This window comes from Phyllobates terribilis, unplaced genomic scaffold (assembly GCF_046119375.1).
Source record: "Phyllobates terribilis strain yellow unplaced genomic scaffold, ASM4611937v1 Scaffold_1__5_contigs__length_1240528914, whole genome shotgun sequence".
Taxonomy (NCBI): domain Eukaryota; kingdom Metazoa; phylum Chordata; class Amphibia; order Anura; family Dendrobatidae; genus Phyllobates; species Phyllobates terribilis.
Window position 1 is genome coordinate 314,503,705 of NW_027362761.1, and position 15,589 is coordinate 314,519,293.

The following is a 15,589-nucleotide window of genomic DNA, read 5'->3' on the forward strand; positions in this document are numbered from 1 at the left end:
GACTTGCACAGGGCATTATGGAACATTTCTCTGATGACGTGTTCATCTAGCCACCTGGCCATAGCAGCCAGTCACAGACTGCAGTGGTCCTGGTAACTTTGGAACGGAGCAAACATTGATTCCAGAAACGGCACAGACCTACAGAGCCACCAGCCCTGAATTTACCGTGCCTCGAATTAGCATCTTAAAACCATTCACCATTACAAAAAAATATGTATTCAAGTGTTGGACAACCCCTTTAAACTTGACTTGCAGTCTTGATGGGGGAAATACTACATCTTTTCAGTTTGCAACATCCTTACCTGTCCTTTCTTATTCACGCCAATGATGCCAGAGGTAGGTTCATGCGGGGCAGTAACAAAGATGGTGTCAGCACTGATACGGTTCATGTATATGCAGGCACCGGACTCAAGATCATACAAGTGGATGTAGCCATATTTTGTGATTAGATAGATCACACCGTGTTTTGCTCCAATCTATACACAAACAAAATGTAAGCACAAAACTGATCAATACATACATTTTATGAGTACTTGGTTCTATAAGACCAATACACAGGGTCGGCGCTGTTCATGCTCGTCTTGATAAAGAAACATGCTGGAGTCAGGCAGTGCCGATGAATCAGGAGTGCCAGATGAGTGGCATGCACCTGTGTGTACCTCACTACAGATCCTACTCCAGTCCCTGCTGGAGTAAGATTTGTGGCTGACGCTCGTCATGAATTTAACGAGTGGTGGTCGCCACAATCCCGTGCCAGCTCCACATACTTTGTTGGCACTGGGCAAAAATGTTGTGAAGACGCCAAGTCACATAATTTTACCGCAGTCACCAGTTGCGCCAAAATAATGCGACTTTTTACTGGAGTAAGAGCTTTGGTGTATCAGGCCAATAATTCTTATATTAAGTGGACTATAAAGGGTAAGCTTTATCAATGTAGAAAAAAATTAATGGCATAAAAAGGCTTGTCCCATCCAAGACATTATTGGTATTTTCTAGCTATATGCGATAAATGTCCCATATCGGAACAATCCTATTATTATTATATTATTATTTTATAATAATATAACATGTAAAAATAAAGTAAGGAACATTGAAAAGATTAGGATTTATTTAATAAGTGTGACAGATTTTAGGCTGTTTATTACTTGTGACAAATATAAACCTGTAATTCCCTTATACCTGCATAGCCACAGGGAAGTCTGTCTGAGCTTCAGGAGGAAAGAAGACGTCTACAGCTTTCTTTGTAAAAGGCTGGTTTCCATTAGCAGGCTGTCCAACCTCTATAATGTGAAGCTGCATGGAAGGAGAGAAAGCCATGTTATATGCACCATTACAATATTTACATTTAGACTGTGAGAAGTTATACGGATATTTCCACGTTAAAAGTTCACACTATAACACTTTCGGATGGGTGTTCTGTTCAATAGGCCCCATCCTGGACAGCACGCCGGCTCAGAGGTTAGCACTGTAGCTTGGCAGCGCTGGGGTCCTGGAATGGACAACATCTGCAAGGAGTTTGTATGTTCTCCCCGTGTTTGCGTGGGTTTCCTCCAGGTTCTCCGGTTTCCTCCCACACGCCAAAGACATACTGACAGGGAATGTAGATTGTAAGCCCCAATGGGGACAGTGATGATGTAGTCTGTAAAGCGCTGTGGAATATTATGATGCTATATAAGCAAAGCATAATCGGTAAAAAAAATAATCCTGTCACGTGACTGTCAATGAAGCGCATTGTGCCCCATGTGATGTTTTGGGGCCATATTGAACGGAAGACTAGACTGGAAGTGACCAAGGAATGAACATAGAAAAGAAGATTGAGGACCAGTAATGACAGGACAGGTATGCAAAGACTCAAGGAAAGGTGCTTTTTTTGTTGTTTTTTTTGCCAGAGCTCCTTGGAAGATTAAATTCTTGTCGAATTTGATTCAAATTGAATTTCAGCCGTCAACTGAAGAAATCTGCCTGAATCAAATTTTGGGAGATTCACTCAGCTCTTGTTATTATCTGTCCATAAGAACTGATAACTAGCACATTGGTGGGGATCTGAGTACTCCCACTGATGCTAAAGATATGGCTGTGAAATGCCCCCTCGCGAATGGAGTGGTGGCTATGCCTCCATGCTACTGCTCACTTATCCTCTATGAGACTGCAGGGGAGAGAGTACAGCGCTCGCCTTTTAAATGACAGTTTAAGAATGAATGGAGCAGTGGCATACACAACAATGTTGGTCCCAGGAGCTGGACCCCCATCAATCAGCAGCTTATCACCTATACTCTAGATACGATGTAACTTTTAAGGTTGGGAATAACCCTTTAAAGGCAAAAAAAAAATTGAATCTAAAGCAGATCCGTCACCTGTCAAAATTAACAATACAAACGACATGCACTGTGGAAAAGATCTAGTAGACATGATGAGAGTGGAGTATTTACTGTGATAATCCATGTCAGAATAGCTGAACAATTCAGATATTAAAATCAGCACTCGCACATCAGGCTGAAAAATGTTCAATATTTTATGCAGCTATTTTGGCATGTATTCTCAAAGAAATTACACCAGGTTCATCAGGTCTAAGATTTATTGAATAATGTAGGTTTAATAAAGTAAGTTTTTATTGTAAAATTTGGTGAGAGACCCCCTTTAAAGGGAAAAAGGAAAAAAAAAACAACAACTTGATAGTTCATCATGCATCACAAATAGTGATGAGCGAGTATGTTCTGTTAACCCTTTCGGTCAGAATGCTCGGGTGCTCGCCGAGTATCTTCAGCATGCTTGGTGTTATGTTTTCGTCACTCAGTGCTCATGATTTGCGACTGCTTGACAGCTTTAATACATGTGAGCATGCTCGTAAATATCGAGTAACGAGCATGCTCGCTCATTACTAATCACAAGAAATTTGATCACTAGCGATCTATACAAAGTGAATCTATTTGGCATAATTCACCAGGCCCGATAGACACCAGTTTACCTTATTTTGTTTCTTGGCAGATTTCATGTTCTCCAGTAATTTGACCAAAAAGTATTGTGTATGCAAATTAATGTACAGCCTATAAAAATGCCTGTGGTGAGACAACCCCTTGGAAGATTATTATTTCAGACACTTACCTTGCCTCCTGCCTGACCACGGACAGCAAAGCAGAAAAGGGTTGAGGGCTTGGAATTTCTTTCAACTTTAAATTCAGCAAAAGCTGCGGCGTGGCCCTCTATCGGCTGCGAGACCTTCCTGTCCACAGAATACAGCTGCATTGCACCCACCACACGGTTTTGCTAGGATAAAGTACAATGCTGAGATTAAAAAGTGAACATACTTAAGAAAACTGTCTATAATCCTCAGGACAAAGTGAATTCTATAAACACGTCAACGTGAGCAGATACCAGAGCGCGCTACAGAAATCAGTGCAAAACATCTCAAAACTGGACGGAAACTGATTTTAAAGGGATTGTTCGGTCTCAGAAGAAAAGTCTGCAGTAGGACACTAACTGCAGACTGTCAAATGATGATAATGTGCAATGCACACACTGTCACGATTCCCCTGTACACAAATCACTTAAATGCATGTATGTGATTTGGGCAGTATCAACACGACTAGTCTCATTTGGTTTCTCTCAGAAGAGGATGGAGACAAAAGCAGGAGTTTAGTCGGCACGTGACCGCAAGCATGAAAATCGCGTAAATGCGGTCACATGGCCACCAGACCAAACGGGAAATAGAGGTGAGTCGTGACTATGTGCACATCACTGTCTTACAGTGACTGCAGACTTTTCTTCTGAGACAGGACAATAACTTTATTGTCTACATAAAAAAAATCTGATCAAAGACAAAGAGGTCTGACTGCTGTTTAATTTGATGAAAGTTTTACATTGGCCAATGATTGGCTATGAACATTCATCTGCCTGATCCGCAGCAAGCGTAAAAGGGCAACAATGTATTTACGTCATAATGAATATTTACTGATTGAAGCCATTTTTGAAGATTTTTTTTAAAAAAAAAAATAGCATAAAAATATAAAGTATAGGGAAGGGTAGTTTAAAGGAATGAAACTAGAAACCTAAACTTACACACAATGTCATCCACAATTACATTGGAGAATAACGATGATCATAGCAGTGGCATGTAAAAGTTTGTGCACCCCTGGTCAAAATTACTTTTATTATGCACAGTTGAAATAATTTCTAAAAGGCCTAAAGTTAAAGATGACACATTTCCTTTTTATTTTAGGCAAAAAATAAATAAATATGATTTTCATCTTTTACATTTTAAAAATTACAAAAAAGGAAAAAATGTGTTGATGCAAAAGTTTGGGCACCTTTGGAGATTTGTGTGCTCAGATAACTGTGATCAAGGTTTCAGACCTTAATTAGCCTGTTAGGGTTAAGGCTTGTTCACCATCATCGTTAGGAAAGGCCAGGTGATGGCTCTTTCCTCAGTTCAAAAAGTAACTAAGAAATGGCAGTTAACAAGAACAGAAGAGGTCAAAATAAGGTCTGGAAGACCAAGCAAAATTTCAATTAGAGCTGCTAGAAGGATTGCTAGAGAGGCAAATCAGAACCCCCGCTTGACTGCAAAAGACATTCAGAAAGATGCATCAGACTCTGGAGTTGTGGTACATTGTTCTACTCTTATGAGACACCTGCACAAATATGGCCTTCATGGTAGTCATCTAAACAAGCCAGATGCATTTTAGAAACTAGTCCTGTGGACTGATGTGGTTAAAACAGAACTCTTTGGCCACAATCATCAAAGGTATGTGTGAAGAAAAAGGGCACAGAATTTCAGAAAAAGAACAATCTCGCCAACCATTAACCCCTTAAGGACCCTGGGAATTTCCGTTTTTTGCTCCCCTTGTTCCCAGAGCCATAGCGTTTTTATTTTTTGGTTAATATGGCCGTGTGAGGGCTTATTTTTTGCGGGACGAGTTGTACTTTTGAACAACATTACTGGTTTTACCATATCGTGCACGGGAAAACGGGAAAAAAATTCCAAGTGCGGTGAAATTGCAAAAAAAAAGTGTAATATCACAAATTTTTTTTTTTTTGCTTTTTTTTTTACCACGTTCACTGAATGCTAAAACTGACTTGCCATTATTATTCTCCAGGTCATTACGAGTTAGTAGACACCAAACATGTATAGGTTCTTTTTTATTTAAGTGGTGGAAAAAAAATCCAAAATGTGGTAAAAAAAAAAAATGCCGCCATTTTCCAAGACCCGTAGCGTCTCTAAAGTGGGGGCTTATTTTTTGCGAGCCGAGCTGAAGTTTTTATTGATACCATGTTGGGGTAGATCCTATGTTTTGATCGCCCGTTATTGCATTTTATTGCAATGTTGCACCGACCAAAAAACGTAATTCTGGCATTTAGAATTTTTTTTCTTGTTACACCGTTTACCGATCAGATTAATTTTTTTTTTTATATTGATAGATCGGGCGATTCTGAACGCATACCAAATATGTGTATGTGTTTTTTTAATTATTATTTTATTCTGAATGGAGCGAAAGGGGGGTGATTTAAACTTTTATATTTTTTTCATTTTTTTTAAAAACTTTTTTTTCACTTTTTGCTTGCTTCTATAGTCTCCATAGGAGACTAGAAGCAGCACTTGTCTGATCGTCTCTACTACATAGAGGTGATCAGTAGATCACCTCTATGTAGTAGAAATGCTCCTGTGCTATGAGCGCCGACCACTTTAGGTGGCGCTCATAGCAAGCAGTACATGACAACCACTGGAGTCTGCTGCAGACCCAGGGTTGTCATGCCCACCCATCGGTGACCCGCGATCACATGACGGGGTCACCGATGGGCAGGGTAAGTGACGCGCTTCCGGCGCGGCGCTGTCAGAGATTGACAGCGGCATTTAACATGTTAACAGCTGCGGGTGGATTGCGATTCCACCTGCGGCTGTTGCGGGCACATGTCAGCTGTAATAATCAGCTGACATGTGCCCGGTTCAGTGCGGGCTCACCGCCGGTGCCCTCACTGAAACGGGGGTTACAGCCTGGTGCGTACTAATACGTCCCAGGTTGTAAAGGGGTTAAGCATGGGGGTGGCTCAATTATGCTTTGTGATTGTGTTGCAGCCAATGGCACGAGGAACATTTCACAGGTAGTGGGAAGAATTGATTCAATGAAATTTCAACAGATTCTTGATGCAAATGTGGCGCTCCTGCGGGTCAAGTCGCCACAGAGGTACTGCATCTCAGCCAGAGGTGTGGTACCCCACTCTCGGGTAAGGAGGGAGCACTACCCGGGACTCATACACCCACATCCAACACCACATCACTCCAGTAGGGAAGGGCGAGATTGCTCCTGAGGGAGAGCACAGTCCCTGTCCCTGTCTGGAGGGGTGAACAAGGTAGAGGAGGTGGGTGGAGGAAGTAGTTTAGGGTAGTACTTAAGGAAGGACTGAAGGTAGAGGGGACCACGTAGAGTGACAGTTGGTGACGTGGGTCACATGACAGGTAGTATAAAAGGAAAGGTAGAAAGATCTAGAAAGGCAGTTAGTCAGTCAGAGCAGTTGGTGACAGGAGTCTGTCACAGGGAGTGAAGAGAGAAGGCCAGAGCAGTGAGAGGCTCCAGAGGCAGAGAAAGGATCTTAGGGGCATGGGAAGTGCGGAGTCCACCAGTGCGCCCGAGTTCACGCCGACTATGAAGGGATCAGGTCACAGTAGGGGACCGGCCCCATACTAGTGGAGGACTGCAAGACTCAGCTAGCAAACCGGAGGTTGCGGTATCTCTAAGTGCCGTAGCCAAAACCACACACATTCGCTGAAAAGGTGGTCATATAGGACCAAGGGGACAGAAAGGACGTCGCCCGACACGGCCTGCGGCCACTGGCTCGGGACACTGTGTGTGAGGCGCAGGGCAGGAGAGCGAGAGCCAGCGCAGAGAGACGACCCGGGAAGATACACAAGAAGGGGGTCCCGATCAAGTGCACCCAAGTTATCTGAGAGTTGGCTGGATCACTTCCCCGGAGGACACAAGACACGGTGGGCTGCTATAACATGGCTACCAGTTGTAACCTGGAGCACCGTAAAAACGGAGTAAAAAAACTTGAAGACTGCACCCCACTGTGTCCTTGACTTAACTGCCGCGTCACCTGCCTTGCACTACACCACCAACATCTAGAAAAAAATTACCTATTTAACTGTCCTGGGGCTTAGCTCTACCCGTGGAGAGCTGAACCATCTCTGCTGCGTCACCAACGGCCCCAGTGGATCTGAACAGCAGCGGCGGCCACCTATTGCCACATACCATTGGGTGGCGTCAAGAAACCTTATCCCCAAAACTTTATTCCCCCTCTTTTCTTTATTTATTGACCGCCCTGGGCCACGGACCGGGTCACTGCCACCGTGACTACCCCAATAGAACCGACTGGCCCGGCTTCCGAGTACCCCACCACCCCAGGGGGCGCGTCACAAACATAACACCATCTGTAAAATAGCTGAATTGAAGAGGTTGGCTTCTACAAATGGATAACGATCCTAAACACACGTCAAAATCCACAATAGACTACCTCAAAAGGCACAAGCTGAAGGTTTTACAATGGCCCTCACAGTCCCCTGATCTGATCATTGAAAATCTGTGGCTAGACCTCAAAATAGCCGTGCATGCAAGACGATCCAGGAATCTCACGGAACTGGAAGAATTTTCCAAGGGAGAATGGATAAAAATACTTCAAACAAGAATTGAAAGACTCTTGGCTGGCTACAAAAAACATTTACAAGCTGTGATACTTGCAAAAGGGGGTGCTATTAGGTACTAACCATGCAGGGTGCTTAAACTTTTGCATTGGACCATTTTCATTTTCTTAATTTTTAAAATGCAATGTGTCATCTTTAACTTTACACCTTTTAGAGATAATTTCATCTTAACGATTCACAATAACAGTAATTTTTACCAGGGGTGCACAAACTTTTACATGCCGCTATATCTCCCTCAGTTGAGTGTGCATGTTTATAGTGAAGTTGGGAGAAATTACTTTCAGCCAAACAAGCATTCAGCTGGCAGTGAACTCATGTGTAGTCTAAAACTATTTTATTGTGAAACATCGCACGTAGATATGCCAGTGTTATACAAGGATAATTCCCTGTGACAATCAGTATGTACATTTCGACCCACCAAAGCCTTTGTCAATAATGTCGCTGTAAATAGATAACAAAAAGGAACTCTATGAGCATGATAACAATAAAATACAATAAAAATAAAATCTGTATAGGTTAAAGGGTATATCATGAAAGATATTACTAGTATGGCGGTCTACCAATCAAAGAGTATATTGTCAGCAAGGTAGATAGTAGTATTATTAAAATATAACTTAATTCAAATCTCTAAAAAAGGCTCAAAAGAACATATACAGACAACTGGTCTAAAAAAGCTTGGTGACCTAAATGGTCTTACAAGTGATCTACTTATCAACAGATATAAGCAATATGGAACAATCTCACCAAGTGGTTGTCCTATACAGGTAAATCCAGATCAGTTCCAGGTAAAGTAGCCATCAGATGCCAGGTCTGGGAGAAAGAAGAGGGGCATTGTCACCAATATACCACAATTTCCCCAAATGATCCCACAAAGAAACTGGAATATAGATGCCACTATAGACTCCCAACGCGTTTCGTCATATGCTTATCAGGGGAGATGGGGTAAATGTCATAGCCACCATTAGGGCTGGGGCTCCAAAATCACCACTCCAAAATAGGAGAAAATACCTGTTGGAGTGGCGATTTTGAAGCCCCAGCCCTAATGGTGGCTATGACATTTACCCCATCTCCCCTGATGAGCATATGACGAAATGCGTCGGGAGTCTATAGTGGCATCTATATACCAATTTCTTTGTGGGATCGTTTGGGGAAATATGTGGTATATTGGTGACAATGCCTCCCACCTCTTTCTCCCAGACCGGGCATCTGATGGCTACTTTACCCAGAACTGATTTGGACTTACCTGTATAGGACAACCACTTGGTGAGATTGTTCCATATTGCTTATATCTATTGATAAGTATATCACCATTTAGGTCACCAAGCATTTTTAGACCGTTTGTCTGTATATGTTCTTATGAGCCTTTTTTAGAGATTTGAATTAAAAGTAATACTTTAATAATATCACTATCTACATTGCTGACAACATATATGATGAAAGAGCCAAAATTCCTATCCAGAGGGCAACTATGTATTTCCAAGTTTATACTATAGTTTAGCAACTTATGCATGGTATCATACGGAAGGTTTAAAGAACCTGTAATGTTCCCAAATGCTATTAATCTGCAGGTTAAAATAATAACACTTTTACTCACCTATGGTGCTGACGCCGTCCCAGCAGTGTCGGTACTAGTTCTCCCGAGGATTGCGTGACATTATGTCACGCAATCCCCGGGAGCACTGCTACCGGGAGATAATGAACTTTATTTCTCCTAGGCACTGCCAGCTTTCAGTCATACAGGCGTGCCAGAAGAAACTGCAGTCACCACTCCGTACACAGTGAGAGGCAGCTGTAAGCTCAACCTGGAACTTATTGACAACTCACTCTGCACGGCGAGCTGTCTAAGTGCAGGGATGTGCTTACACCACTCAAAATGGTGTGAGCAGTGACTTGAAGACGCTTCGAACACGTGTCTATGACTGAAAACCAGCGGCTCCTGGGGTAATAAGGTTAATTAACCATATATCAGCAGGTTATTGCGTTTGGGGACGGACAGGTACAGTTTAAGCATTAAAGGGGATAGCCCCTTCTCAACTGCTATATTCCACCTTATAAAATAAAAGCCTATACTCACCTCTGGTGATGACAGCATGTGAACCCTGCAGCCAGTCAGCGGCTGCTTCATTCTCGTTTCCTTCTAAACAAAACTGACGCCTGGAAGAAGTGAGAGCTTCTGCTGCTCTGCGACTTCCCTCAAATGTCAGTTACATTCTAAGGAAGAGAGCGAAGCAACATTAAAAGGGTTACGCGAGTCCCGGGACAGCCCGTATAGACATCGTTAGAACAGCATCGGCACTGGAGGGGAGTTTAGGCTGTTATTTTATAAAGGGGAATATAGCAATTGAGAAGGGGTGTCCAAGTAGTGGACAATCCCTTTAATAGATCCAATATAGAATCAGTATAACTATACTCGTACAACCATTGGCATATCTATGTGCTGCATTTCACAATAAAATACTTTGTCACTTTGCAATAAACAAGGAGTGTGCAGTGATTCTCTTCCATTATACATGTGGGGCGACACAGCCCACTATGCTGACGACTCCTTATCAATTCAATTGAGGGTAATCCAATTATTCATATCGCTAAAAACTAGTTAAAATCTATCACTAGTAGCCATCAGCAACATATACATGCCCGTTTGGCAAGCTTTAGGAGCAAGAATGAGATAAGTGACTGCTGTTGTCTATTTAATGGAAAGCATTCAGATTAAAAAGTTGAACGCTAACCTACCCGCTCTGAGAATTCCTCATAATATCCATCGATTAGTCACTTTAAAGCATGAGATTATTGACAAAGTAACATGTATAGCCAGCTTATGTCACACTGCTAGAATTTCCCAGGATGAAAGTAAGCAGTTTACATGATGACTATACCTGAGCAGAGATGCCGATCAGGAGAAGCCACTTCTGTTGTTCGTCTGTCCTGTAGTTAATGATCTGACAGCCAGCAAGACTTGCATGGCGATCAAACATTTTCTGGGGCTGAGAGTCTCCTTCCATGCTCCAATGGTAGACAGCCGTCTCAGTCACCAGAGCCACTGTGTTGACAGATATCCACTTCCAAAAGATAACCTCTTCAGACATGGTGTGAGCTTTCATCTTACTCTTCATCTCAATATTAAAGATCTGAAGCGTTTTTCCAGCTAGATTATGGAAAAGCAATAGAAACAATATGATGTAGATTTCATTTCTCCTTTCCCTTTAAAGAAAACAAATTGCTGAGCCATTTAATAACATGAAATGAATAGTAACCATTTGTGCTCATCCACACAGTAAATGAGAACGTCAGTGATAAATGACAATGAGTTATCTTAGAAGGCCAGCACAAGCCAACTGAAAGCGCAGAAAAGCATTTCAATTCCAGACAGTCAGAAGGTCAACTAGACTAATCTTTAAAATATTTCTATGGCGGAAAAGTGCAATGAAACTGTATTACAGCTACAAGTCAAAGACTTATAAATCATATCACAAGCCCAACAATAGAGAATGCGGGGATTGGAAAGTCTACAGTGAAACCTCGCCAAAAGGCCACCTACATCATAAAGGCCCATCTACACTAGAATATTTTGTCACAGACTAGTTCTCCTGTCCTCTATGCATATTTAACATGAAATAAGGAATAAAAATATTGAGCCTTGGGCACCTCTGGTTGGGGAAGTCCAGATAGAATACGAAGTGGATCCAGGAGGATGTCATCTTAACTGAGGCCCAGACATCAAAATGTTCCTGGTTCCTCATTCACTTATACCTATACCATACACTGTCCCCCATTCAGCCCCATTGATGCACAAGGTGAGCCTCTCTGCGGTGAGTTGGTACTAGCCTGGGAATATAAACTCATTTTGAAGTTAATTGCAACAGAAGGTGCCTTCTTTTCTCCCTAGCCCCCAATTGGTATCTGTTCTGAGAAGGCCACCCACCATCCGTCACCAGACAATTTTACTTAAAATTTGGGTGGTATATTTCTGTAGAGAGGCTGCAGACCATACCATCTTGTCTTGTATTTGTTAAAATGTGCTACCCCAAACTAAATGATGATAAGATAGAAGTATTGAAATATATATCCTTTGAGAAATTTGGCCATTTGAAATTATTATTTAATTTTTTTTTTTTTTTTTGAGAATTTCAGTTTCACCAGTGAGTTAATTCCGTCTAATTTACATACAGAAATTTTGGGAAATGCAAACTGTGCAGCCATTGATTGTCTCCTTTTAATCATCTTCCCAGATACTGTAAAACAATGTTCTCGAGAAGCTGGAAAGCTGCCATTCTTAGGCCTTATTCAGATGTCTGTAATTTTTCTGGTATTCAAAAAAATGATTTAAGTTTCAGCAGTGATATTGATCCAATATTCATCAGTGTTTGGTCAGTGTCAGTTTTTACTATCAGTGTTTCATCAGGGATATTAAAAAAATAGAAATAAAATTGTGATTACATTGCAATGTTAATCACGGACAGCACACAGATTGTACACTGATGCCATCCATGTGCTGTATGTGATTTTCACAGACCTACATACTTGTATTGGTAATTTTGATCCGTGACTTAAAACTGGACATGTCACCGTGATTTTTATTTTGCCGTCACATGGTTCCCAAAAAAACATGGACAGGTGTACAGCTCCATAGGTTATAATGGATTCTATCCATGAAAAACAAGTAAAAAGTTAACTCAAAATAAGTGTGAATTATGAAAACGAGTGAAGAGGACATGTAGATCTTTCTACTTAACCACCACATGACAATTTACACTTGCATAAGAATGGTAAAAGTTGGAATCTGATTTGCCACTATGAGCAAATGTGTGAGAACTAGTGTTGAGCGAGTATGTTCTGTCCGAGTATGCTCGGGCCGAGCTTCGAGTATTTACAGCTGCTCGATGATATGGTTGAATCGCTCCCGTGTGCATGATTTGCAACTGTTTGACAGCTTTATTACATGTGAGGAATGTGTAAGAAATAGACATTCCTCTCATGTAGTAAAACTGTCAAACAGTTGCAAATCATGCACACGGGAGCGATTTAACCATATCACCGAGCAGCTATAAATACTCGGAGCTCGGCCCGAGCATACTCGCCGAAAGGGTTAATAGAACATACTCGCTCAACACTAGTGAGAACCTTTATCTGCAGGATCTTGTGGTCCTGGTTTTAGAATAGCAGATTTCTAGTAATTGTGGTTTGTGCTAGAAGAAATCTTTTAGCCCATGTTATATCAGAGATGCATAAAAGTGTTCAAACAAGCCTGGCCAATGCATTTGATCTATTAAGTAATGCAATGAAAATATATTTGGGTTCTAGTAAGAAGACCTTTGGGTTGATTAGATTTAGGCATGCCGCAGCTATTAATGCTTAGTACATATTTCCACCTCACTATATGTTCAGCATATTTAGTCCTTAAGCTACAGCACGTGAAGCTTTATTAGGTCTCATAAGAGAAAAAAATGTGAATAATTCCACTGGCACCTCCCTGCAGGTCTTCTAAACATGAAAGGGCTTTATACTAAGAGCATTCAAAGGAATTTGGCTCCATCCCAGAGAACGGCAGGCTGAAGAGGGATCCCGTAATGGAAGTAATGCAGCAGCATGACCCAGGCCAAACCTCACCTGCTGAGTGACTGCATACAAAAAAATATCACGCATCCCCCACAAAGCGGGACAAAATCATTAACATGGCCAAAGTTAGTGATATATTATTCAGTTATTACAATTTACAGAAACTATATCCAGGGTGTTCTTGTTTCATTTGATCAATGTCCACAGCTCTAGCAAGTCCCCAGAAACGCTTTCTTTAGGTATCTGCAACTAAGACATAACCTAAATACCCAGTTCTCAGACTTTGGCAATTCTTTCATATCCTCATACCCCCCCGACTGGGATTCTAAGGAGTCAGGGACCCAAGGATTGATCTTAATACTCCCATTACTAAGCAGATGCTCCTCATCGCCATTGTTGGTTGAGGCCAAATGGAGGACAGTAATACCCTCCCTATCGGTGAGGCCTTGACCTCCCTGCAATGTTTCACCAGCAATTAACAAGCTAATCCAAATGTATATAGTCCATCAATGCTACCTGGCACCTAACAGGTTATACAACATGGGTAGATCCACAACTGCAGATTGTCATAGGTGTGGGGAAGAGGTGGCAGGTTTTATGCACCCGATGTGGTATTGCCCTCATATTGCAGACTTTTGGAAAGAGGTCATAGCCATCATCAAGGTCATACAATCCCCAGTACTACTCTGCCCTAAGTTGTGTTTCATAGGTATCCTTGATAAGGAGACCTGGCCTCACTACCCTCGCACTCTTCTCAGGGAAAACATTGTTTTTAGCTCTCAAGGATATCACCATGATATGGATGGATAGAAGACCCCAACGAATTTCACACTTGGTAAATACTTTACCTTCCCATGAGAAGGTGGTATATACAAAAAGACTTTGTCCTCAAAAAATTGACAAGGTATGGAAGCCTTGGTTTGATTCGCCTTTGACTCACATTAGGCCCCAGGCGATGAGGAGTATTCTCTCATGGTGAAGTATGTGATATTTGGTGCCTGACACGAGTGTCTTATGTTTTTGGTTATTAGACTCAAGGGCAAGGTTAAATTTGCCAGACAGTATTTATGAGCAATGAGAATTGTTTCTTCTATGATGCAACCTTGTTAAAGTTAAATAATCTTCAATAAAACTAGTTTTAAAAAAAATAAATCTACGGTTACTAAGCAGACACTGGTGAGAATAATTCTCACAAGGGAAATTAATTGAAAATCAGCAATAAATTAGGCATCCGCAACATACATGTAACAAGCTCAGATGGCAGCATTTACACGTGCATTTTTTCTCATCTGTGTGCTGTCCGTTTTATACACTGACCCATAACGTTTAATGGACCAATTAACATTTTTTTATTTTTTTTTTAATAGGTCAGTGAGTTCTTTCCGTTAAACTCAGCGCCTGTCTTACTCTAATCAGTTTTTAAGGTCAGAAGGTGCCTTTCAAGTCTATGAAAACTCCAATATGGATGAAAATCAGAAGACCTCTAGTAAGCAATGGTTTTCCATCCATTTTGTTCTATTTTAAACATATCCATAGCTAAGTGTCAATGGGAAAAAATTACAGACAGCTTACCTTTTTCAGTTTTTAAAACTGGATAAGAAAAAAATACACAGGTAAAAAAACAGATGCAAAACGGATGACACTTAGATGACAGATGGTCCATTTTTGACAGATGTAAAAAAAAATACTACTGTATATCTATTCTATTGTGACGGGTCACACTGATTTTACTGTACTCGGCTGATGAGATGTCGGGTTGTCTATAACGTGTGCGTAAAAATCGGACGGCACACGAATGATCAGTGTACCATGCGTTTTTTTTCCTTGCACCCATTAACTTGCATTGGCGATTCTACTCCAATATACTCAGACAATTACAGCATGCTGCGATTTTTTTCTCAATCCAATCAGAAGGGAAAAAAATGCCAGTCTGTGCATTGCAGTACTCTCGGACGGATTTGTATGGACGTCTAAATGCGACCTAACAGATCCCTGCACTGCCATGATGTCTAGAATTGAACAGCTGCAGGGAGAATATAACTTCATTTTCCCCCTGCAGCCTCTGCTCCAGTAAGCTGTCTACACAGGTTTTAAACAGTGTTTATCTTAAAATTACCTCAGTATTGACAGGTAAACAGCATTTCTCAAGGTGGTAGGTTCCCTTTAACAACCTTATACAAATTTTGAATACTATGTAGCCTATAAAATTTACACACATCATTTTCTCAATAGGATGAAAAGAACACATTCCATTAAGTATATTAGAGCTATCCACCCATACCCAGAGGAGCTCCTCCTTTTCATACCAGCCAGGGATCAGGAAAAAAAACCTAAATGTAC

General features: G+C 41.3%; 1 protein-coding gene across 1 annotated transcript in view; it reads right to left on the bottom strand.

The window, feature by feature from the left end:
* Nucleotides 1–15,589, bottom strand: part of LOC141259265 (clathrin heavy chain 1-like) — a 109,542-nt gene that overhangs the window by 32,806 nt on the left and 61,147 nt on the right. Inside the window, exons 3-6 of the mRNA XM_073674946.1 lie at nucleotides 10,570–10,838; nucleotides 3,103–3,264; nucleotides 1,180–1,293; nucleotides 303–476 (exon numbers count right to left, since the gene is read on the bottom strand). Coding sequence (XP_073531047.1) covers nucleotides 303–476; nucleotides 1,180–1,293; nucleotides 3,103–3,264; nucleotides 10,570–10,838 — 719 coding nt within the window. The remainder of the gene's footprint in view (nucleotides 1–302; nucleotides 477–1,179; nucleotides 1,294–3,102; nucleotides 3,265–10,569; nucleotides 10,839–15,589) is intronic.